Below are 24,949 nucleotides of genomic sequence, written 5' to 3' on the forward strand. Positions count from 1 at the left end.
ACTAGTGCTGGCTGCACGAGCTGTCCTTGGGGAGAAGGACTGGCAGTGCCAGGTGCTTGCTGCTGGGGGCAGGGAGTGGAAAGGGACAGTGCTGCCTCCTGCAGAGGAGGAAAGGTGATGAACATAGAATCATAGCATTGCTCAGTTTGGAAAAGACCTTCAAGGTAATGAAGTCCAACCTCAGTCTAATCCTACTACCCCCACTCCAACAAGCCTCTGCTAAATCATGTTCCTGAGCACCATGTCCAAATGGTTTTTAAACACATCCAGGGATGGTGACTCAATCTCCTCCCTGGGGAGCCCATTCCAGTGCTTAACAACCCTTTGTGTAAATAAGTGTTTCCCCAAACGTATCATTATAAGCAAAATAAAACAATCTCCCCTAGAGCAACTTGAGGCCATTTCCCCTTGTCCTGTCACCAGGGAGAAGAGACCAACCCCGCTCTCACTGCAACCACCTTTCAGATGTTGGAAGTGAGCTAAGGTTTCCCCTCAGCTCCTTTTCCCCAGACCGAACAGCCCCAGCTCCTTCAGTCTCTCCTCAAAGGCTGTATTTTCCAAGCCCTTCCCCAGCCTTGTTGCCCTTCTTTGGACCTGCTGCAGCACCTCCATCTCCTTTCTGTACTGCGGTGCCCAAAACTGAACCCAGCACTCGAGGCCACACCAGTGCTGAGTACAGGGCAGGATGACTTCCCTGGTCCTGGCCACCATTCCTGATCCCAGCCAGGATGCCATTGGCCTTCTTGGCCACCTGGGCACGCTGCTGGCTCATATTCAGCCCACTGTCCATCACTACACCAAGGTCCCTTTCCATCAGCCAGCTTTCCAGCCACTCCTCCCCAAGCCTGTAGGGTTGCCTGGGGTTGTTGTGACCAAAATGCAGGACCTGACCCTCGGCCCTATTGAAACTCACACAGTTAACCTTGGCCCATCGATCCTGTCTATCCAGGTCCCTCTGCAGTGCCTTTCTCCCCTCAGGCAGATCAACACTCCATCCCACCTCCCTATCTTTTGCTAACTTACTGAGGTTGTAACCATCCCTCACCAGGATGGTTAATAAAGGTGTTAAATAGTAGCAGCCCCAGTACCCTAGGGCACAACGCTTGTGACAGGCAGGCAACTGGATTTAACTCCACTGACCACAGCTCTTTGGGTCTGGCCATTCAGCCAGCGTTTCTCGCAGCGGAGCGTACGCCCGTCCAAACCGCGGGCAGCCAGAACAAGGAGGCTGCTCCCGGAGTCGGGCCCCAGGACGGCTGGGAGCCATTGAGGCTGCCGCGCAAATCGAGGGCGGCGAGACCCGACGCTGGGAGCGGGGCCGGGCCGCGTGCCGCGAGGTGCCGCGAGAACCGGAGCCGCGGAACCGGGCGCTACTGAGGGTGAGGGGCGGAGCTCTTTATTTGTCTGCGCCCGCGGGGCCGCGCCGCAGCCGGGTCCGTCACTGCTGGTCGCCGGTGCCCGCGGGATCCTGCAGCAGCAGCGCGTCCTGCCGGGAGAGCGGCGTGAGCGCGGGGCGGGGGGCGGCGGAAGGGGGGGTGGGGGCGGCGCTCACGTGCAGCGGTTCGTAGTCGGGGGCGTGGCCGCCGTACAGCGGGTTGGGGATGGCGACCAATGGGCGCTGGGGGCGGGGCCTGGCGGCGCGCGGCTCCGCCTTCGCTCGCGAGCGCTCCTCGTCCTCCTCGTCCTCCTCGCGCAGGTCGGCCTGCAGGCGCGGGGCTGTGCTCAGCGGCGCCCCGCCTCCCGTCCCGAGTCTGCGGGACCGGCACGGGGCTCCGCTCCCCCCCGCCTCCCCGCCGCCACCGCACCTGGAGGTACCCGAACTGCCCGTCCCGCCGGCGCCGTTTCACGCAGTACGCGGTGCCCGCGGCGGCCGCCCCCGCCAGCGCCACGCACAGCGCCGCCAGAGCCCCCGCTGCGGCGCCGGCAGCGCGCGTCCCTCCGCCCACCTGCGGAGAAGCGGGGCGTCACGGCGGGCGGGGGGAGGCGGAGGCCGAGCGCTCCGTGCCCCCCCCCACTCGCCTGCTCGAGCTGCACCGCGGGCGGGGGCAGCCGCAGCGGCTCGGCGAGGGCGTGGATGACGCCGTTGGCGGCCGCGATGTCCCACTCCACGACGGCGGAGTCGTTGATCCACGTGGTTTCCTGCGGCGGCGAAGAGAGCGGCAGCGGCCTCCCCGCGGCTCGGACCCGCAGCGCGGGGGGGAAGGAGGAAGGTGACCTCGTCGAGGTCGGACCTACGGAGCGCGCGGTGCCGTTGCCTGGCGGGAAGGGGGACACGAGGAGGTCGCGCCCCGCCCGGGACGGGACGGCGGTTCCCGCGGTGAGGTCGAAGCTGAAGAGCAGCAGAGCCGAAGCGTGCAGCTGCAGCTCCTCTCCCGACAGCGTCTGCGGGGAGAGGGCCGGGGCTGGACGGAGTCGGGGCCGCACGGAGCCCCGCTGATCCCCGGGAGTCGCGCTCGCCCCGCGGCCGCGTACCTCATTCTCTGCGAATCCAGAATTCACGGGTACGAAAAGCGTTTTGGGAGTGGAGTCGTCGGACAAATAGGTGAAAAACTCCAGCCCTTCCGCCGAGCCGTTGGCAAAAGCGAGCAGCAGCTGGAAAGCATCCCATCAGCACTGCGGGCAGCCCGGGCCGGCCCCGCCACGGTCCCACTCCCGGCGCGTCGCTTACGGAGTAGAAGGTGGAGAAACGCGCTTCCTCGGCCAGCACGTCGGGGAGGCGGCCGCGGCACCACATGCCATCCCCCACGAAGCCGTCGGGGCACACGCACGTCACGTCTGCAAGGGAACGCCGCGATGCGCCTCGCAGTGCCCCGGGCCGCCCCCGGCTGCCCACCGCCCCCCACACCGCCCTGGGCGCCCTATCGCCGCCCCCCCCGGCCCAGCCCCGTGCCCGCACCGCTCACCCTTCTCGCGGTAGCAGAAGGCATCCCAGGTCTCGCTGAGGTTGCTCCGAGGGCCGTAGTCCACGATGCCCACGTGGTTGGAGCCGCAGCTCGGGGTGGGAAATGCCGTAGGGTAACCCGCGGTGCCGTTGTCCATCCAGCCCACCAGGCACAGGTGGAACCCCATCTGCGGGGAAGCAGAGCATCAGGAGCCAGGGTGAGGATGTCTGCGATGGCTGTGCGGCTCCACGCTGTACCCTCCTCCCATCTAAAGGACTGAGGTGTGCCCCATCCCACTGGCACAAGCGAGGCCCAATTTCGTGGCTGTGAGCCGCTCCAGACCCCACTGCGGTGTGGACCTCGCACAGGGAAGGTGGCAAAGGCCGCTGGGGGGCTAAGGAAGAGGGCAGCCTCCTGCGAGGGACACAGAGCATGGCCCCCTGCCACTGCTGCTCCCCACCTGCTGCGCGGCCCCCAGCTGCTGGAACGTGGCCAGGACCGCCCCCTCTGCAGCACACGCCTCCTGCGCCTGCACGTAGGTGAAGTCGTACTTCTTTCGGGGCGATTGCAGGTGGAACACACCCATGGTCTTATCTGCAAAATGGAGCCACGGAGCATCAGCACAGCACCAACCCCACGCCACACCGGCCTGCACCCATCTGTGGCCCCGTAGGCACTCACCGTGGAAGTGCAGGTCTGTGCAGATGGCCTCCCGGTGGCACTGCCCATTGCTGTCCAGGCACCGGTCCGTTGGGGGCACCGCCTCCTCCAGGCACTGGATTCCATCGCCAATGTAGCCCCTCTTGCACTCGCAGCGCCGCTTGTTCTGCAGCACACAGGGTGTTGGCCATCGTGCAAGCAGCAGCTGCTGAGCTGTGCTCCTGTGAGCCCTGAGCACTGCCACAGCTGTGCAGAATCGCAGCAGAATGTGTGGCCTCCATGGGCTGGCGGCCCATGTTCCAAGCCTGCATCCAGCTGCACGGGAACCCCCCTAAAGTGTTGCACAGATCACTTCCAGCTGAGCTGCAGGGATGTGGCACGTTCCAGCACTGCAGTGCAGGTCTGGCCCCATTTTCCCCATAGTGAGCAGCTTTGTTCCTCTACTGCTGGCCTTCACTGTCCCTGAGGGACCATCCAACATCCTTGAAATGCCATGGCTATGGCAAACCCTGTGCCCATTGGGCAGAGGTGGGGGAGAAACGGCCCCAGCATGACACCAGTGGGAGCTCGGCCCCGTGAACTGTGCAGGCCTGAGTACAGCAGTGTGGGATCTGCACAGCACGGATGCTGCCCCTGTGTGTGGGCTGTGCTCACCGGCCCGGTGCTGATGCAGTGTGCGTGCTCGCTGCAGTCCCCATTCCTGCCGTCTGCGCAGCGGTCAATGGGCTCACAGACGTAGCCATCTCCCCAGTACCCCACAGCACAGGTGCAGGAGACGTTGACACCAAGCTGCGAGCAGGCAGCATGCGTGGCACAGCCACCGTTGTCCTGGCTGCACATATCAATGGCTGCATAGAAAACAGCATTACCAGCACCGGAGCTCCGTTCTCCTGCCCTGTGCACCACCCCCGGCATGGCCTACCCCCATGGAGCTGCTCTGACCCCGAGGCCCCACCTGTGCAGGCTCTGCCATCCCCTTCATAGTGCATGTCGCATTCGCAGAGGTTGCCAGCACGGCAGGAGGCCTGGGGGTGGCACGGCGGCGTGCAGGTGGGCTTCATGGCTGAAAACAGAGTGCAGGTTAGAGAGCCACAGGTGTGCTCCCAGGGCTGCAGTGCAGGACAGCTGTCAGCCCCAGAGCCTCTCTGGAGGTCTGTTAGGGGGATGAGCCTCTGGGCCCAGCCGTGAGCCACATAGGGAAGCTCAGGGGTTGGCAGCCCTCACCCAGGGGGACTTCGCAGCGCTCGCCAGTCCAGCCTTCAACACAGAAGCAAAAGCCATCTCCATGCAGCCCTCCGTTGCACACACCATGCTCAGTGCAATTACACTCTGAGGGGCAGGAACACCACTGTCACTGCTCTGCTGCAGTGGCAGGAAGGGCCACAGACAGCAGTGTGCCAGTGCACACAACTCATGTCCCTGTGCCTCCAGACCCAACTGTCTGCTCCACATGTTCCCATGCAGGAGGGACCACCACCCAAACCCCTCATCACTCAGCACCCCCTGTCCTGCTCTGTTCCAGGGGACACACAAGCTCCTCCACTCAGGGCTCTTTTCCCTCCCTGTGTCAGATGCACCCCAGGATCTCTGCCCTACTAGGCTGGTAAACCAGGAGGAACCATTGAGCCCAGGGCCTTCTAGAAACCACACCCAGAGCACCATCTGGACTGCAGCGAGCCCTGCACATCCCCTGCATGGTGCAGGTGTTCTGCACTGATTCTTGTGCTCACCCAGCACCTATCCCCCTCCATCCTGCAGCCACCTCTGCACAAAGGCACTGCGCAGTCTCCCTGAGCTCCCCATACCTTGGCACTGGGGCCCATATCTGCCCGGTGCACACAGCTCACAGCTGGTCCCGATGAAGGCCTGGCTGCAGTTGCATCGCCCCGAGCCACTGATTTTGTCATCGCAGGTCCCACGGTTCCCACACGGCGCCTCGAGCCCCCCTGGGCACGCTGCAGATGAAGACCTCCATGAGGCTGTGGTGATGTGGAGCTGATGTGCTCTGGGGCAGCACCACTCACACAGGGGTGACACACACTGCCACATATGACATATTTAGTGGCCTGGGACAGCCCACGTCCTTGGGATGGGGCTTGAAGAAGAAGTTTGCTGTGTGTCCAGGCTGGGCTCTGCTGCCTGGCCTCACTGAGCGGCCAGTAGCTGCTGTGCAGGAAGCACAGAGCCTATAGTCAGCTGTGGCCACGTGCTGGGTGCAGAGGGACAAGTGATGCGACTGCCCACGGCCCTCAGCAGTCCGTGGCTCACTGGGGCTTTCTCCAAGGAAAGGGAATTCCCTGTTCCAACCTCACCACATTTCCCCATCCGTGGATGAGGCTCTCTGCCTGGGCACTGCCTGCCCTGCTACACAGGCACTAGGGATCCATGCACGCTGCCTTACCCTGGCAGTCGCGGCCGTAGTGGTTCGTGCAGCACTGGGGGACCCACTGGGTGGAAACGCACTTCCTTCTGCAGCCTCGTTTCAGAGGCCCCCTGGAAGAGAAGTGTCTTCTGAAGGGTTCCCACGGGGAGAAAGACCAGGACGGCCGCAATGGGTGGTTATGGCGAAACAGAAAAGTGTTCCTGAACAGTTGGTTTTCGAAATAGTGGCAGCCCCAGGTTCCCCCCTGCAGGGAAACAGGCACAACACAGAGTTTGCCACATTGATCGCTGGACACCATGCCCCTTCCACCTCACCTCGACCCTCCCAGGCCCCTTGTTTGATCCCACAACCAGTAATGGAGGCTCCCTAGCATGGGGTGGGAGGCAAAGGAACTGTGGGGTGACAGCAGTGCGGGAGATGCTCCTGCCAGGACATTGTTAACCCCCTCCCCCCCGGCAGCCAGGCAGAGCTCTTTGGCCCTGAGGCCCCCACAAGGCTCCCTGTGCTGCTCCAGGGATGGAGCTGGGTTCGTTACCCGCTGCCACCCACACGGGGACTGGCCAGACTCCCCAAGCCCATGCTGCTTGTTCCACCCTGCTCCACCAAATGGCATTGCTGAGCCCAGCACACACACGCGCCTTCGTTATGCTGCTAAAACATGTGGGGGGTGTTGTCAGCAACCCTCGGCAGGCTGCCTCAGTGCCAAAGGTGAAAGCTTTACCCGTTGCACTGAGCCAGCAGGGCAGGGCGGCTCGAAGCCACAGGGTCCGCAGCTCTCCATCGATCCCTGTGGAGGGAGAAAGAAACCCCACAGCCACTCAGTGTGGGTTCTGCTTCTGACAGCGTGGATCCACATCAGCATCACCCCAACTACTCACCTGCAGCTCCACAGAGATGAACTCATCGCAGCGAGATCCCAGATCTGGTGGCTCTAACAGCCTGTCGATGCCGTAAGCAATGCCCCCATCAAATTCCATGTGCCTCTGAATGACCACAGCATCACCATTTCCCACCAGAAGCTCTCCCTGCCAAAGGAAGAAAGCACCTCATTATCCTGGTGCATTCTGCACCCTGGCTGCACCACCTGGACATCATTCATTCTGGCTGCCACTTCTCAATCACCCCAAGAACTCTTCACAACCTCCATGCTCATATCCTTATCCACCCAAATACTGTTTTTCACAGCCACCTCTATTAAGAAATGGTCTATCCAGGTCATGGCAGCAGCAGGTTGATGCAGCAAAGGGGCCATCGCTGCATGTATCTGCAGGGCCACATGCCTCTGCCCTCTCCTGCTGGCTGGTCTCTGAGCCTGAGCCCAGCTGCAGCCATTGCAATGGGGCATCCCAGAATGAGGGCAGCCCCACTCCATCTTACCCTCCTGCTGGTGTATGAGTATCTGCTGCCCATGGCAAAGTGGGACCAAGCACCACCTTCACATACCACATGGGTTCTGCTGCAGCTGAACGAGACAGTGGAGCCATGCATGGTCCGTATGGAATTGACCTGGGGCATGTTACCAGCAACAATCTAAGAAGGAAAATGATCAACACAGAATCATAGAATGGTTTGGGTTGGAAGGGACCTTTAAGACCATGTAATTCCAGACCCCTGCTGTAAGCAGGGACACCTCCCTCTAGCCCAGGTTGCTCACAGCCCCATCCAGCCTGGCCTTGAATGCCAGGAAAGACAGGCAAAACTGACAGTTTGCATTTCAAAAAAGGAGCACTGCCTGGTGAGGGACAGGGCCAGAAGCCACACTGAAGAGGTGGATGTGGCAGCACACCCTGCTAGTGTGGGAGCAATGGCATAATGGTTAGTCCTGTCCTGAGCAGCAAGCAGGCCTGGCAGGGCTCAGCTTGATGCATCGTCCCCCTAGAGAAGAGCTCATGCGAGCCATGCGCTGGCTGCTGGGAGTGATGTGGCCTCCTTGCAGCTTTTGCAGGAAAGGTTCAGCTCAGCCACACTGCACCTGAGGTTTGTGATGGAGTGCTGCATGCACTCAAACAGGGCCTGGTCTTCCCAGCACAGCTGGTATGCAGCTGATACGCTGCATGTTCCACATGGCAAAATATTGGGCAAGGTCGCTCTGGAGCAGCTACAGGCAGATGTGTGACCTGGGAGGCATTCAGCCTACTTGCTGTTATGTTTACCTTCGTGCCTCTGATCATGTGTGCTTTGAGGTAGGAGGCCAGCTTGCCCCGGTGCTCCCTGTGGTACAGCCACTGCTGCCTTTTCTCTGGGAGGGCATTAAATGCAGCATCTGTAGGCCACAGCATGGTGAAAGGTCTGTGCAGAGGGTTACTGATCAGCGGCAGCAGCTCCGCATCCTGTCCAAGACAAGAAGGGATATGAAGAAAAAGGCCAAAGTGTTCACAGCAGCTCCCCAGGAGGCATGGCTCACCTTCAGCAACTTGCTATAAATGGTGTACCCAAAGGTCTCTGCTGCTTCTGTGATGTTCAGCTGCAGCGAGAAGAAAAATTGTCACCAAATGCCTCTGGGACTGGAGCTGCTGTGCCAGTTTGTCCCCCTAGGCAGTTAACAATCACAGTAGGTAAACACAATGCATTCATTCCTTGTGGCTGTGCCATGGATTTGGCCCTGCAAATGCTGGAATGCAGCAGCCACCACTTTTCTGATTCGTGCAGGTCAGACTGCTGTGGTGGGAACTGGGATGACTTTCACTGTGCTATACAGATAGTGTGTTATTTACTGTAAAATCCAGTGGCTGTGCACTGCTAATGCTTGTTTTAGCAGTGCCAGAGAGACACTGGCATGCAGTCTTTGCACTGGAATAGGACTGTGCTGGTTTGCATCAAAGATGAGATTCCTCCCCACACTCTGTACTGTTTTCTGATTGTATTCTGTCCCAAATACCACTGTGCCACAAATGCTTTCACTTCACAAGCCAGACCTGTGTGCTCAGACATCACCTGCACAGCTTGGAGCAGCAGGGAGCAGCATCCATGGAGCAGGGCTTACTGGGGCAGCAGTGTCAGAGCTGCTGGGAGGACGATCCCAGCCCTGTCTTCAGCACAGCAGTTTGGGCTTTGGACTTACCTGTGAGAGCTGTGAGGAAATGTTACGGCTCACCAGGTCACTTGGAATGAGGATCTTGTTGATGAAATGGATGACCCCATTCACACCGACGATGTCACTCGTGACCACTTTGGCTTCATCATTGAGATAGATACTATTCTGAGAGAGAAGGGACGCAATGAGGTGCTCCCGTGGGGCACTGCCCTCTGAGCCATCCGTGGGCATTACTTGTTACAACCAGCAGGCCTTCAAAAGACAGCAAAAGTGACAAGCTGTCAAGCGGGACAGGGAAGGGAAAATGGTGGCAGTGAACTACCTCTTTCTCAGTGATCTTTATCGTGTGACCAGATAAAGATGTAAGGGACTCCTGGGCTTCCAGGTCACTCAACAGCAATTTCTGGCATCCCACCATGTGGTAGCGAAGCAGCTCCTGGAGAAGACCTCTGCTCTTCCACTCCTCAAACTGCAGAGACAAAACAGGAACACTGGGGGCACTTTGCCTCTCCAGGGAGGCAAAGACTTAATGAGGGAGACCTGGATTATCCCAAGCCTTTCTGCTTGGCCTGCCCCACTGACTCATTCCTGCAGGAAAGCTGGCTCCCCCAAAACACAGTGAATGCACACATCCATTCAGGAATGTGGGGAAATTTCAATCAACATTGCAAAGATTGCCTTACTGGAAAACATACAAGTACACTGTCCACGAGCAATTAATGCCCGTGATACACAGTTCTTGGGATTTGTTCCTTTAATGAGAGTGTAGTGCATGGGAAAAAAGCTGGGACTCGAGGTGTGAAACTGCCCAACAGGACTTAGGGTGGTGGTGTTAGGATCTTACATCACACCAACACCAAAAAGCTGCTGGTCAAGAACTGTCCTGTTCATGGGGTTGTGGATAAGGATCTCTCCTCCCTTAGGTCTCCTCTTCTTGGGACTGGAGGGAAGAAGCCAATGAAAGTGGGACGGCAGGGTATGGGGCATGGGGAAGGAAAAAATAATAATCTGTCTTCATAACAGATACTCTAAAGCCTTGCTATTAGCAACCCCTCATAGCCACGGGCAATGAAAGTCATTGCACATCACTGATTTGGCAGCATCTCTGAGGACTACAAGACAAGGCCTCCAGCAAGCATTTCCTTACAGCAGGACCCATGCCCAGACTGCCCAGACTGGGAGCAGAGAGGCTTTCAAACCTCACACTGATGGAGAATGGAGGATGCATTTAATACTCTTCAGTGCAACCCCATTGCTTCAAGGCACTGCAATAATTGGAGCTTGCCTATCCTGAGGGTGTCTGGGATGGGAGGACACTTACAGTTGTAGAGTTTCCTATGAAGTCTGCCCGTGGGATGAAGACAGTGAAAGGCCCTGCCCCACTGAGCTCCTTGTTTTTTTCTGCCTGTGGCAAGGAAGCATTTGTGGGACAGCAAACATAGTTCCAGTTAGCAAAACTCTCTATAGAAAATACCAGGTGAAACTGACAGACAAAGGCAAAGCTATTTGTCACTGACCAGTATCATCTTAAAGAACACAGATGCATCTTCTATCCTTGCGAGTTCCTTAAACAAAGAGAAACAGCTGGTGTTAGCATAGCTCCTTCCAACCAGCCAGCACTGTGACCTGCCCCTTCCACTCCAAGTCACTCTTCCACTCTGGTAAGACATCGGTTCTTCTGACACCAGAATCGCCTTCCCACCCTGTCAGCACTGTGGGCATGGAGGTCACAGAGCAGGCAGTGACCTCTGCCCGACCATTCACATCTGAGATGCTGCAAGATGAAGAGGGCAGGGACTGCTGAGGATGGAAAGCTGGCAGCTTCTGCAGGGGTGGCTCACGGGGCACCTCAAGTGCTTCATAGAACATCCCTTTTAATCACAGTATGCTGCCACCAGCAGTTCTGGGATGCTGTACTGAGTGGCTGACAGAGGCTTAGAAAGGCCTCCTCCACACAACACAGTAGAACAGGAGCACAAAACTGAGCCACTCTCTTTTCTCCCATCTCTGTGTGGGCATGATAACTGATCATCTCTGATAGCTTTTCATTTGCTGCTACCAGAAAGGTCACCAGTTCCTCCAAGCACAGTCGCTGAGTTGGCAACAGAGCTGGAGAGAATCCTGACCATGCCTCCCTCTAGCTTGCATCCCACATGCTGCTATTGCCAACCAGGGACAACTGCCTTGACCCCACAGACTGAGAGAAGTGGATTTCCCAGCGAAAGAGTCGCTTGTCACAGTTAGAAAACATGACACAATTGGAGGCATGGCCACAGCTGCCAACAGAACAGCAAAGGTGTCCACACTGCAGCTCCCTCTGGAGCAAAGTTGCTTTACTACAATTGCAACCCTAAGTCAGAACCCCAGATCTACCTTCCCTCCTACACCATACACACACAGTGATACTCACACAGACCTGCAGCTTGTGCTTGGAGGGAGATTTGCTGTGGGGCAGGAGGCTTGAACATAAAAGATGCTGTGCATGTTTCTCACCTGATAGACTTTACCACGGCAGGTGAAGCCATCTCCAATGCTGTGCCAAGAGCAGGAGCAGTTTCGAGTGCCAGGGCCTGTGTATTTGCAGAGCCCAAAGGGACTGCAGCCTCCATTGTTCTAGCAAGAAAAGTGAAAGGCTTACACTTCAAATTTTGAGCACATTCCACACAAAATGGATGCAGAGAAACAGGCCCACATGCCTTCCACTCTGTCACTCTTTCACTCTTCCTGCACTGCTTGTCCCAAAAGAGGGACACCCCATCCTAGTGCCACGTGGCTGAGATACTTGCAGGTCATTGTGAGAAGCAATAGAAACCACAGACACTGTGAGATTCCTTATGTGTGTAAGAAGGCAAGACAGCTGGCTCTAAACAAACAGGTTAACCTCATCTTTGCTTTTAATTGTTGGGTAAAGAAGTGCTTCAAGGCTGTGACCCTTACCCTGGTAATAGGAAAATGCAGACAAACCTGTTCACATAAGTTGATGGGGTTGCACTGTCTCACACCATCCCCACTGTAACCAGGAAGACAGTTACAGGCAACCTGGAGGGAAAACAAATGCTTGGTCTGAAACTTGGACCCAACAAAGAAAACACACAATGGCTGAATGGATGGAAAACATGTGCTGTAACATCTGTCCCACACTCACTTCCTTCATGAAGAAAGTCATGTTTGTGTCAACAACCATAACCTGACACTACCTCCAACCATAACCTGATACTACCTCCAGCCTCTGGTCAACAGAAAGCATCTGCTTTTGAGGAAACAGCAGGCTCTTCATGTCCTGCCCAGGCAACTGTTCTTTGTGGAAGGCAATAAGTACAACACTAGCATTGCCATGGGAAGGACAGTCTTTTGGAGAATGACACATCTGTGACAACTTCCATAGTATCTCTGCCCTGACATCCATCTTATTACTCACCTTCCCTGGGCCTGTTTTAACACACTCTGCGTTGATGTGGCAATCCCCACTGCTTTCAAGACAAAGATCAATTTCTGCAGCAAAACAATAAGGCCACGTTATTGCTGAGGGCTGCTCAAGGCAGCTGGGAACTGGCGATCCAAAGAGGTAAAGCAACAGGGAGGACCTTCCCAGCTTTGGAAATACCCTCATGGCAAAGCAACTTGCAAAAGCAAAGGAACAGGCAAGAAGTGCGAGTTTGACTCTTGCCACACATGAGTCTCTAAGTTGTGATAAATTTGCCCCCTGAGAATGCCATGTCCATCTGAGCATGCTTGGAATGATAGAAGAGGGCTGGACTCTCCTGCAGCTCCAGCCTCATCTCAGAGCACCACAGAACATTGGCCAGCCAATGATACAGGTGCAGAGGGCAGCCAGGGCTCTCTGCACATCTCCGGGTGGCACTGTGTCAGGGCAGCAGTGACCACATCACTCCTCAGGACCTGGGAAAATTCTGAGCACATCCCTGCAGATACGTACGTAAGTGCACAGAAATGTGTGCATGCACCCCAGCAAAAGGCAGAAATGGTTGAATCAAGGCCAGCCACTAATTACTGACTCTGAAATAATGTCTGCATGAACAGGCAGAAAGAACAGCCAAGTGATTTGGTGTTTTGACCTGAAACGTTAATGCTTTTTGCCTGAAATTCCCTTTTGCATGAGCCATGTCTTGCCACCATCACCAACACATGAACTGAGCACTCACCCCTGCAGAGTGTCCCATCGCCAGCATAGCCCTCCTTACAGACACAGGTTCTCTCTCCTGGGGACACTTTAGTACACACAGCATGTATGGAGCAGCCACCGTGATCAATAGCGCATGGATCTATTTCTGTGATGGCAAACAAAAGAAGCAGAACCAACTTAGAGCATCTAGGGAAGATAAACAGGGCCAGGATGATCGTTCATCTTAACAAAAATCAGATCGTCTTATTTAAATCCCTTTCTTTCTCAATGAAACTTTAAAGGCAGGGGATTCACCTGGGTCTGAGAGGGCAGTTCAGAAGTCATGCTGAGCTCAAACAAACCCCACACCGGACTAAGAAGTCTTTCCATCTCGTTTGCATACAGATGACCAATGATTAGTCCAGCAAAAAATCCTTTCCTGCACACTGCACATGCATTTTCACTTTTTCCTTTCAGCCTTTTCAAAAAAGACAATGCTGAAAATCAACTAGGACATCTACCAATGTTTTGATTTCTCTGCTACAATATTACTCTGAGCTACAACATTACTGCTCTTGTCTCTCATTTGACACAGTCAGATACATGCAGCTCCTGAGCAGTTCCCTGAAATCCTACTTCATTTTGGCACAGATGCTGCACTGCTTCTACCTGATTTCAGCATGGCCAACAAATATGAGGAGTGTGACATTTTAAGGAATCAAAGCATTCATATTACAGGGATGTTGGCTGAAACCACTATAGCTTTGTCACTGTTGCTGTTATACCTGAACGAGTGCAATCCATTCACATACACTTCTGTCCATAAGAAGTAAGAATTGCCCTGCTACACCTGCCTTTTGTCTCTCTCTTGCAAAACCTTTGTATGTGCATAGACTCTACAGATGTTTGCAAACCTTAAATCTTGGCCGTGTTTGACATACCTGTGCAATGTGTCCCATTCCCTGTGTACCCAGCAGAGCAGAAGCACATAGGTGGGGAATCTGCAGAGGCATTCAGGCAGCTGAAACAAGATGGAGAAAAATAATCACTGAGTACATCTTCTGATTTGCTTGGTCAGTGGAAGAGAAGAGGCCAACCCCGAGTTCACTACAGCCTCCTTTCAGGTAGTTATAGAGAGCAGTAAGGTCTCCCCTGAGCCTCCTCTCAAAAGGTCTTGCAGACCCCAAGACCTAAGAAGAGCATTTGAAGAAGAGACCCATCGTCGTGGCAGCGTGGCAGAGGTTTGCACAAAACAAAGGCTGCCTAACAGCTGCACTCCTCATAGAACACAGAGCCTCCTGTCTGTAGCTTGGCCCCTTCCTCTCTGCCCCAGCTACCCAGTGCTCATTATGCTTATGGAGAGGCACTGGAGTGCTCCAGCAGGTGAGGGGTGATAGCTGGCTGGCAATAGCCACTTTGTGACCCTGTAACCATCTGGCTGCATCCAGAAATGAGCCTGTGGCCTTGGACAGTCACACAAAGATCTGGAACAAAGCTCCTGGGCAGCACTGCTGGGTCTCATACATGTCAGCAAGGAGCCAAACAAGTCAGCAGATCTCCACAGGATGCTTTGCCCATCTATCAGACTGCAGGGAGGACTATAAGCTGGTACATGCCCAAAGAGAACCCTCTGCTCACTGGGGCCTGAATGACATCTGTTGTCACTCAGACCTAATGCCTAAATTCTGGGGCAGGTCTGACAGAGGCTCTCATAACCACCTGGGACCACTGCAGAAGCAGGACAAGGAGCCGGCACCCGGGCACAGGCTTCACCCCCTGCCCAGACACATGCTTGGTGCCATGCAGGTGGCTGTGTCCCACAAAATCAGAGAGCAGGTAATGGATGGAGAAGGCAGCAAGAGCTTCTTTGAAACCCATCAGCCCACAGGATTTTTTTGTGGGGACCAGAGATACAGAGGGGTTTGTCAGCAGCTTGCTTTGCTGCACGACTAAGGACAGGCTTGGAGCTGCTCAGAGTCTCTGCTTTCTCTCATCCGCACGCATGGAATCTGTTTGGAAAGATTTTATATTCAAATAAAACCTTAAGGGAAAGTGGATGGGGCTTAGCACCAAAAAGACTGAAGAATGAAACAGACATTTATGCACCACAAAAGAGCAGAAACTGTCTCCAAACCCTCTGAGATGCCTGACACACAGAATCAGTCTTCTGTAAAGCATATCCAAGCACAAAATGACCCAGTCCTCTGGCTGTACTTACTTAGCCATCTGATGGCAAGTGCTATTGCATAAATCCACCTCAATTCCTGCAAGAGAAAACACAAACGTGACGTGGCATTTCCAGTACAGCACTCGCTGAGGATGTTTCTGCCATCTACAGCAAAGCTCCTTCCAAACATTCTCCCTGTCATGCTCACGCCCTGATTGGTGATGGGGCCTCAAAACTGCTAGGAACGAAGCAAGGACTGAAATCTTGTTATTCCTTTGGATTTGCTCCATTCAAAGTAAAACATGGTTTTCTTTTGTGTTTTACATTTGGATTAATAGGACAGCTCCACTCAGTTTCCATTTCTAAATGTTCCCTAAACATTTGATGTCACTACACACTCGAGCTTTGGGTGAATTCATTTAAAATCCCCCTATCCCTGTGATAATAATGATCCCAAATCCCAGAACAACCATCTTTGTCATACCACTATCACACAGTGACAGATTTGCTGAGAGCTGTAGACCATAGGCTGAGCTCACCTAAACCAATGAGCCCGTGAGCAATCCAGCAGACACACTGGGGCACTTTGGAAGTTTCAAATCAAGCACTGCCACTTTCTTAGGCAAGTAACAGGAGTCATGGCCAACCCAGAACAAATAACATTAAGGCTTATGTGCTGCTGGGGAAGTCACACCACAGATGTGCAAGCATGAATTAGCACAGCCTAACAAACCTTCTGGGGGATGCAAGCACACACAACTGTGGTCACCTTGTTCAGCCAACACAGAATTGCTCTAGCAGCTAAAGAGAATTACTCTGATTTCTCTGTCAAAACAGTGATGTTACACCACCAGACCCACCACATTCACGTACTTTCTTGGCAGCTTGGGCCCTTCCACCCAGGTAAGCAATCACAGCTCCCGTCCCCTTGCAGTCCATCGTTGCATATGCCATTGTCACAAGCACATTCTGTGGAGTAAGAATAGATGATCATCATTACCAAACCAGCCAGGTCTGAAAAGCAGAATCTCACTGCCACTTCAGTGTCTGCTCTATTCCTAATCCAGTGCCTCTAGCTGCCATATAGAAAACGCTACAGGAGCATTGGCTTTCGTTCCTTCACTGTCAGATCCCAGTGACCAGGAGCAGACCAGCTCTACTCCCTGCAGTTTGGGAAGCAGCAGGATGAGCAGCAGAGCAGTGGTTACTCCTTCAAGGATGAAAATGGGGCCACAAGATCACGAGCACTCATTCCCACAACCCTTCCTTGTCGGGCCACCAGCTGTGGGCCTGTTGTGCGGGTTGTGGGCCCGCTTTTCTCCCCTTGCGAGCAGAACATGAGTTGCAAAATAACTACTGCTGTCACCTGATTTGCAGTCAGCTCCATAGCGGCCCACTTCACACATTTCACAAGCAGTGCCGTGGAAACCTTCCAGGCATTGGCACTCCCCGCTGCCCTCGATGCCGTCCAGGCATTCCCCGTTCCCGGAGCACCACCGGCCTGGCTTTCCTGGGCACATCTCACACATGTGTCCGTAGTAGCCGGGGCAGCAGACAGACTTCTGGGAACCAACAAAAGCAGGTTGGGGTGAGCTGTCTGATGTAGCACAGATGTAGCATGTCCCCCAGGCTCGTGGCTTTATTGAGGAAGACACTCTGCTCCTTTAACTATGCAACAGACATCACTTGTGCCAACACATGAGAACAGCAGCTGTATGCACGTAGGGTGGAATGACCCCCCCAGAATGGGGCTCTCTGCTGCCCAGACCTCATGTGAAGGATGTATATGGCTGCTTGAGCAATGCTGGTCATTTGGTGACACAAACATCCAGCCCTATGCCCATCCAGCTCATCTCCTGCCTGCATTCCCTGCGTCCCATCAGTGTGAGACTGTGTTGAGCAGAAAGAGGTTCTGACAGAGAGTGCTTCGGTTCTGAAGCCTCATTTCACTGCTTTCTCTCTGCGTTCACCCACAGAGGGAGGCAACCACGATGGGACCTAGTTGGGAAATAGAAGTGAAGAGAAACATAATCCAGGGGAGAGGCAGAAGTGCCCAGAGGGGGCTGGGATGACTGAAGCTCTGGCTGTGGGCACGGTATTACCAACTGCCTTTGTCTCTTCCCAATTTTCCATTCCCACCAAACTTCCCAGGGAGTTGTTTCAGCAACCAAGAGAGGGGTCAAATTCACACAGGTCTTTCTTTTTACCATTTCCTCTTCAGGAATTTTCTCCCCATCTATGTTTTCACAGAACTGGTGAGGGCACAGTAATGGGGAAACCTGTTCCTCACTTTAGCTCCAATTACTCATCGGTTGTTCAGAAGGGCACATGCACAAGTCAAATACCACCAGTCATGCCTCATTTCCTTAGGAAATCTGACTATAAACATTCAACTCCTTCTTTTCCTCTACAGCAAAACCCAAGGTAACAATGAAAGAGCAGCAGACCACAGTCCCTCACTGCACAGACATTTCCGTTAGTTGTTCCCTCCGGTGCCCTCTATCTCCAGGATGGAGAGCAATGCCCAGACAAACCTGTCTCAGCTGTGCAGTGGCACACGTTCAGCCAGGATGTCAGTCCAGCACAGGCTGTTTCCACAGCTGTGTTTCTAATGCCCTACTTGCTTTTATTTGAAAACCAAACATTTTTTCTTACCAGAGAAACTTTTGCACAGATGAAATGGCAACCAATGTCCCCAGAGCGCAGATTACAGCGAGGGAGATTCTTGCTTCCTGGAAATTCCTGCCAATATAATTAATATAGATACATATAGCAAACATTGCAATAGACAGACTGTATCCATTCAGGTGCATACAGCAGCGCTCTTGCTTAACAGAGGAATGAAGCTTTTTACCCTCCAAGAACAGCCCTAAAATCTGGATACTGTGGGCTGACGGCAGCGAGCCATCTCTGGGCCTGGTGTGAGGTTGCCCACACGGCCTGCCTCGTTACCTGACAGATCTGTGGTATGCATGTCAACACGAATAACTGAGAAAAAGTGGTTGGCAAATTTTTGGCATAGAGTAATGAAGCCTAAAAATAATCAGATGTGGCATTTCACAGCCAGCAGAAAGATGAAACGGTGATTGTGTTCCTCCCTGTTTGTCACTCACTCACAAACAAGCTGCAGGTTCAACCAGCCAATCTCCATGAACACATCCACAGCCTAGGAAGCTGCTATTGGCACACCTGTCCTTGGAGATAACATCCAAAGAGGAAGAGATCAAAGAAGAAATCTGACTGTCGTCCCTACCAGGGGAAGCTCTCCACTGGTTTGAAGCTGCTTTGAAGTAGTCCTGAAATTCAGGCAAAGGCTCAGTGCCACCCCTGTAAGGAGTCTCACAGTTCACATTTGTGTTTTTTCCTGCATAAAATTCCCTTGGTTTCTGCTTTCTCTTTCAAGCTTTGCTAATTAACAAGCCACGGAGGACTCAAGGACAGAACTTTTCAGGTAATAAGATGACACCCGTGGAGTTATAAAAGGACATCAAAGCACTACCAGCAAACAGCCTGTGAGATGCCACATGAACTCACCACGAGAACTGATCCTGGAGGACACTTGATCCCCTTCTCACATTTGCCGCACCTTGACTAGGGCACAGAGAACAGGACAAGTCACATGTGTGCCCTCTGCCCGTGTAGCACCAAGGCACCTGCACTACAAATGGTGCTGAACAGGCTGCTGGCCGGGACAAAGATGCTTTCATCTCCATGACTCAAAACACTGAAAGAAGAAAAATCACAGTGCCGGTCCCCCTGCTCCTGGCTGCTGTCAAAGGCTCCACACAAGGTCTTATTTCTGCACTCTGGCAGTGAGACTGTACCACTAAACAAAGCTGAAAAGATAACACATCATCCCCCTCCCGACCCTCTCAGCTGAGGTAGGACTGTCTGCAACCTGAGGTTCCCGCATGCAGTTCTGCCTCATCTGACCCTACAATCTTCAGATGGCCAAAAGCCACAAGATAGACGGAGGTTGGACTTTGGTCGTGACTCCCATGCATTTTGTAGGGGAACTTGCAGCCAGCAAACTGGAAATCATCATTACCCTTTGTATAGTGGTGGTATTGGCAGTGCAACGATTCTTCTGTATCTGGAGGACCTGTGAAACCCCGATTAAAATGCCATTCCTCGTCTCAAAGACTTTTCCATCCAAAGGAATATTATTGACAAACTTCTGCAAAGGAGAAGGAAAGGACTGAGATGATAACCTTCAACTCTTTTGCATGGATTGCTTGATGACTGACAGACAGCCACAGTCTGGAAATGTAAGAGTATCCAAAACAGATATGGGGGCATCAGAGGCAGAAGAGCCTTCCCTCCTTACCTGGGTGCTGTTTTGATAAAACATTAACCAGTAGGAGAGCCCTAACATGCTGTTCTTATGGACTCCACTTCTCAAATCTGTCGGCAAGAGTTTCTCTCCCAGTACAGTGTGGAACTGCACTGTCTCATTGTCCTAAATCCACAAAACAAAAGAAAATGAAATAAAAAAACAAATGATAGGACTCTTGACTTCCTAGACTACCGTTCAGTCAAAGGTCTGGCATAAGAAGAGTTAATAAGCATTCTCTAGAGCTAATGAAGTCCACAGGGCATAGTAATTACTGATCACACCGTGATGGCTCTTTCACTGGATGAAGCCACAAAAGTTCTTCGGAGCCTTTCAAAAGGTATTAAATTGGCAGATACGTGCCATGGCCAGCCAGCATGCAGAATATCTTCTGCCATCCATCATATGCAAATTTATTCATAAGTTTGCATGTGGAGTCCCAGCAGGCTTTTCACATCCCGTTGTAACATCACAGGAAACCCTCCCTCTCATTTTTCTCTGCCACATTTCTCCTGGCTTATAGCATCAGATCCTCCTATCCATACTCAAATCTTTCTGAGCTCAAGTTTATGATCTGATAGTACAGATGCCCCTGCAAAAACCGCAGTACATGTTGGGCTACAAGCAAGCAGTGAGCTTACCAACTGTGTGACATTGGCAGCGTGGCAGTACTCCTCGATGGAATGGTTTCCAGGAACAAAGATTGTGTATTTTTCAGAGGACTCAATTTTTCCAATGAGCTGGTATTGCTAAAAAAGGCCACACATTGATATTAGCAATTACACCTGTACTTACTGAAGCCAGACTGCACGTGAAATCAATTACAAAGGCAAAAGCACTAGAGGAAATGCTTGAAAAATGGGGATACAACTTCTGTGCAGTCACGTGTGTCTAACTGCTTGCTCCCTCCCCAGGCTAACCAGAGCACACTTCCTTGATTATTAACAAGTCTACCTTTTCCTCGAGGTTTCTTTACCTCCTACAAGCATATGAGTGTCTGCAGTAGATTGGTCATCTTCCATTGTAATAAGATGATATAGGGACCTAGCTGTAAGTATAAGTCCTTTGACTGCTGAAAAGATCTTCTCTAGAAGATCACTTTGGGATGATTGGAAACAGATGGTCTTCCTTTACTCACCAGTTGGTCAAAGTTTAGGCCCACCTGCAAAGAGTGAGTTGGGAACTTGCTGACATCTGTTCTGACAACCACAACAGAGCTGCTTACCTCTAGCAGCTTCTTGAATGTGCTGAATGAGGCAACTGCATCGAGCTGTTCCTGCAGCCCTGGAGGACTGGGTGGGATGTCTTCTAAACGTGGCAACAAAACCTGCAGAAAAAAAACAAGCTCATCAGCAAGTTCGTGCAAGAGAGTCTGAGGGAAATAATTTCTGCCCCGCTTGCAAGAAAAGCAAGTAGACATTGTGCCTCATTTGGCACAATTCTGCAAGTCTTAACTCTTCTTCTTCTATAAGCCGAGAGAAGAGGAACTCCTTTCCCACTTGTCCCAGAGATATATACTTAAACACCAGTATACAGGAAACATCTGTCAGGACCTTGTGACAATCAAGAGTATTTTTGTCATTATTGTTCTAACTGTCCACATATATATTATTCCTTGCCTCCATCTCAAATGTTGCCAACACGAACTTGCTGCAAGTGTACTTCCTAGTGTGACATACACCAACATACCTTGCTGAGTATGTGAATGATGCCATTGCTGGCAGGGATGTCACTGACAACTAGACTTGCATTCTGAATGGTGAATACCTGCAAAATTATCAGAGAGAGGAGCAGAAGCATCAGAAATCGCCAGGCACATGCAAACCTGATACATTGTTCAAGGCTGCACACGATGAATCTGGGTGCAGTTTTTAGAAGATTCCTATGTTGGAATCCACCAGTGACCCAGCCATGTACTCCAGTGGTTACAGCAGTTCTTGGGAGATTTAATTTGATGCTGCACACGCTCATTATAGAAGAAACTCTTACACCACTCTCAGTGTTTATCTGCCATTTGGTCCGCGGGTTGAGGGTGGGTAATTCTGGCCTGTCGTACTTTCTGAGCTTTTCCTCAGTGAAGACACCTTCAAGAAAGTGGGCCCTGAAGGGAATGCAGGCAGATAAAGAAACGGTGAGGATGCTGTTCAGAACAACGTGAGATCAGGTCATCTCACCCACCATTCACACACCTCTCATATGAAGCAGGTAAGCACGTGGTTAGAATGACAAGGAATTACTTGGCCTTACACATCCTTATGACAGGGAAAATCTCTTCCTGCACATCCACTTCCAATTGCCTGAGCTCTGTTACATTCCAAATACATACTCTATTATTTGCCCACTATACATTTAACTATGTTTCTGTGTTTAGCTCTCCATAACTCTTTATTGAGCATGTACAGTTTTGTTACCATTGTCAGGCATAGGAAAGCAAAGGCAGGACTCTGCTCGTACCTGACTAAAAATGGCAGCATGTAGGGGGTCAGCCAGAAATCTTTCTCACTCTTGTTCAAGCTTTTGATAGCTTCCTCTGATGGCACCAGGACAGTGACATTGGTTCCTGCTGGGATGCTGAAGAGAGATTTCTGTTGTCGAAAGCACAAAGATGAACAAATAAGACGTGCCAGTGCCACATCTGTTCCATAAAATATAACCCACAGCCACCCTGCTTCTGCAGTCCTGTGGGATGGGCATGCAGAAAGACAGTGTTTGCAGAGCAGGCTCTCCTGCCATGTGGTACGAGAGCTGTTGGCAATCAAATGGGAGTTTAGCTGAAACACCTGACACCTGTTTGCCGAGGAGAAGTCTGCAACTTTAAGCTCTACTTTCACATTTCAATTACTTTTCAAATCCCTTCAATCAAATCCATAAATTCTTTCTGAACACTGAGCACTACTTTTATAGGAAGGACCGAAATTATCCCTCCCTAAAGCTGTGCGTACGGCTGAACAAAGGCTCAGTGAGATGCCATACATCACTGTCTTTTCACAGCCTTACTCCATCATAAAATCCAAAGTTCTTACCTTAACCCAGTCATAGAAACCTGCAAAGTGGGAACTCCTGGCCAGCTCCTTCCAAAGAGAAACAAAAGAAGGGTTACCTCAACTGAGCACCAGGGCTGCTGGACTGGGAGTCCCACAGCAGGGGACAGGAGCCCATCCATCAGTAGTGACTTTGGCATTCCTTTTCCACCTCACAACCATAACTGCACCTTGTATCATAAGGAGGGATGGGTGCTCTTGAGGCCAAACTCCAGCCATTAAAAATATGTGTATTTTACCCATTAAAAAATATATATACCTAAATAAGTTATTTTCACGTTGTCTGCAATTGCTGCTGTTTACCAGGGACAGGGATTGAATCCACAATGGACTTTGATATTTCTAGTGGCAGAAAATAGGCCTAGCTAACTCCGAACTGAAAAATTTTCCAATAGAGAGTACTGCATAGGACAGACAGGGGTAAAACAGCCTGGAAAGTACTGTCAATGATTTATTGAACACCTCAGCCTTGGTATTACTAGTGCTTCTGTGGTCTTAGGCAAAAGTAAACTGCGTTGTCTGGCACTGGGAGAAGTCAGCTTCAGTCAACAGAAAAGAGAGAGGGGAGAGAGCCATTTCTCGCTGACCTCAACAAGACCTCTGATACTTATTCTTTACTCACTTTCAGAACATCCCCATAGCATGTCATGCCATCTCCAACATAGCCTTCAGGGCAGGCACAAGACCTCTCCCCTCCTCCAAGGGGTACACACATGGCCTGCAAACACAACAGAAGGAGAAATTGGAGAGCAAACACAGGTTATGAAGTGTTACACTGACCTAGGAATCAAACACTGGCCTCCCACACCTGGGCTAAAGGAGCACCCACAAACATATTCCTCCTCTTGCCTTCACATGCCACTGAATTTATACCTTACACAGCAAGGCCTAGTTGATTGCTTTGTGTTGCGTACTCACAGAAATCAGAGGATCTCCCTAGGTAGATCAGAGATCAAAAAATCTTTATAACCTCAGAGGCATGCCAGTAGGATGATGCAACATCAACTCCTGCAATACTCTGGGTGCCATGGCTGGAAACAGCTGTGACAGAGAACCAGAGGAACCTCCATTGCCATGCCAGCCTCTTCAGCTACTCACCAGGTCATGGCAGCCGCCGTTGTCCAGGAGACATGGGTTGATTGCATTGCAGTTGTGGCCATCACCAGCATAACCTCTCTTGCAGACACACTTACTCTGCAGGAAAGAGACATTTCAGATCTATCAGAGCATCTTCGTTTGCAACCCAAAACAGTTATTAGGCAGCAAAATCTATTCTTAATTGATTTTACCTAGTTTTCTTCCTCAAGAGCTGAAAATGCAGAGATAGTTCCTTAGCAAGGCATCATACTCTACTACAGCACGCATGCTGCATGATTACTCAAGTGCACTGATCTGTTGCACTGCTTGGCAGTGAGAGGGACATTTGGGAATTACAGTTTCCATCTGTTTCCAGCTTTTCAGAGAACAACACAGACTTTGCGAACAGAATGAGAAGAGAGTTCATTTCAAAGCTTCCTGCGTATGAGGCAGCTGGAAAAGTTATGTTCTGCTGAAGATCTGGCACCATTTCTGAGCCTGTGGTCCAATGCTCCCTTTGCTCAGTGGGGAAAAGCATCAACCAGTTTGAGAAACAAGCTTCCTTCCCACATAACCTTCTCCAACCTCAAAGATGCCCTATCTGACTTTCCAAACAGCCACGTGGGATATTCTGTACGTCTTAGCACTGCCTAGAGACAATGCTGAGATCTGGGAACAAGTCGGGCACAGCAACCAATGCCTTGTTGTGAAGTTGTAGTCCCTTCCCTTAGCTGCACAGAAGCATCAGAGTAGTATAGCAGCCTCAAAAATACCAGTGCCCCCCCCCGCACCAAGTACCCTGTGAGGGCCTAGCAGGAGCTGTGTTTCTGGCAGCAAACAATCAGGCTTTGCTGATGGCCAGCCCAGTTTCTATCTTCAGCGATCCCACAGCTTAGGAATCATGCAGGTCCACCATCAGTCTGCTTAGCATAGCCCATACCTGACCAGGGCCGATATAAATGCAGTCAGCATTGATGTGACAGTTCCCTCTGCTCTCCTGCATGCAGTTGTCTATGGCCACACAGGCCTTCCCGTCTCCAGTCCAGCCCACGTTGCACTGGCAGGTGGCATTGCCTGGGCCAGTACTGGTGCACAGGGCCTGCAGGAGAAGGGAGAGAAAAGCATTGCACTCAGCAGAGGAGAGGAAGGAATGCTGTGCAGGTGCAGAGACGAATCTCCTTCATCAGACTGAGGAGAGTTTCTGAATGATCAGCTCTGATTGCAGCATCGGGGACGGGGGCTGGAAGCA

General features: G+C 52.1%; 1 protein-coding gene across 2 annotated transcripts in view; it reads right to left on the reverse strand.

Annotated features, from left to right (window-relative positions):
• Positions 1-1,380: 1,380 nt before the first annotated feature.
• STAB1 (stabilin 1) overlaps positions 1,381-24,949 on the reverse strand; it is a 51,685-nt gene continuing 28,116 nt past the window's right edge. For both annotated transcript variants that reach the window (XM_052679281.1, XM_052679280.1), the window contains exons 26-70: positions 24,641-24,799; positions 23,722-23,817; positions 23,246-23,341; positions 22,606-22,653; positions 22,037-22,167; positions 21,572-21,683; positions 21,272-21,349; positions 20,808-20,909; positions 20,224-20,331; positions 19,577-19,708; positions 19,298-19,426; positions 18,784-18,840; positions 17,905-17,991; positions 16,616-16,811; positions 16,123-16,218; positions 15,301-15,346; positions 14,024-14,103; positions 13,123-13,248; positions 12,378-12,451; positions 11,924-11,998; positions 11,453-11,572; positions 10,477-10,524; positions 10,281-10,364; positions 9,282-9,428; positions 8,987-9,124; positions 8,330-8,389; positions 8,079-8,255; positions 7,369-7,455; positions 6,804-6,950; positions 6,647-6,712; positions 5,944-6,169; positions 5,348-5,497; positions 4,767-4,871; positions 4,498-4,605; positions 4,197-4,390; positions 3,564-3,708; positions 3,343-3,476; positions 2,904-3,069; positions 2,669-2,775; positions 2,473-2,592; positions 2,236-2,382; positions 2,020-2,139; positions 1,806-1,946; positions 1,553-1,702; positions 1,381-1,486 (exon numbers count right to left, since the gene is read on the reverse strand). In XM_052679281.1, coding sequence (XP_052535241.1) covers positions 1,439-1,486; positions 1,553-1,702; positions 1,806-1,946; positions 2,020-2,139; positions 2,236-2,382; positions 2,473-2,592; positions 2,669-2,775; positions 2,904-3,069; positions 3,343-3,476; positions 3,564-3,708; positions 4,197-4,390; positions 4,498-4,605; positions 4,767-4,871; positions 5,348-5,497; positions 5,944-6,169; positions 6,647-6,712; positions 6,804-6,950; positions 7,369-7,455; positions 8,079-8,255; positions 8,330-8,389; positions 8,987-9,124; positions 9,282-9,428; positions 10,281-10,364; positions 10,477-10,524; positions 11,453-11,572; positions 11,924-11,998; positions 12,378-12,451; positions 13,123-13,248; positions 14,024-14,103; positions 15,301-15,346; positions 16,123-16,218; positions 16,616-16,811; positions 17,905-17,991; positions 18,784-18,840; positions 19,298-19,426; positions 19,577-19,708; positions 20,224-20,331; positions 20,808-20,909; positions 21,272-21,349; positions 21,572-21,683; positions 22,037-22,167; positions 22,606-22,653; positions 23,246-23,341; positions 23,722-23,817; positions 24,641-24,799 — 5,163 coding nt within the window. In that variant the 3' untranslated portion in view covers positions 1,381-1,438. The remainder of the gene's footprint in view (positions 1,487-1,552; positions 1,703-1,805; positions 1,947-2,019; positions 2,140-2,235; positions 2,383-2,472; positions 2,593-2,668; positions 2,776-2,903; positions 3,070-3,342; positions 3,477-3,563; positions 3,709-4,196; positions 4,391-4,497; positions 4,606-4,766; positions 4,872-5,347; positions 5,498-5,943; positions 6,170-6,646; positions 6,713-6,803; positions 6,951-7,368; positions 7,456-8,078; positions 8,256-8,329; positions 8,390-8,986; positions 9,125-9,281; positions 9,429-10,280; positions 10,365-10,476; positions 10,525-11,452; positions 11,573-11,923; positions 11,999-12,377; positions 12,452-13,122; positions 13,249-14,023; positions 14,104-15,300; positions 15,347-16,122; positions 16,219-16,615; positions 16,812-17,904; positions 17,992-18,783; positions 18,841-19,297; positions 19,427-19,576; positions 19,709-20,223; positions 20,332-20,807; positions 20,910-21,271; positions 21,350-21,571; positions 21,684-22,036; positions 22,168-22,605; positions 22,654-23,245; positions 23,342-23,721; positions 23,818-24,640; positions 24,800-24,949) is intronic.

Source organism: Tympanuchus pallidicinctus, unplaced genomic scaffold (genome assembly GCF_026119805.1).
Source record: "Tympanuchus pallidicinctus isolate F22 unplaced genomic scaffold, pur_lepc_1.0 scaffold17, whole genome shotgun sequence".
In the NCBI taxonomy this organism is placed as follows: domain Eukaryota; kingdom Metazoa; phylum Chordata; class Aves; order Galliformes; family Phasianidae; genus Tympanuchus; species Tympanuchus pallidicinctus.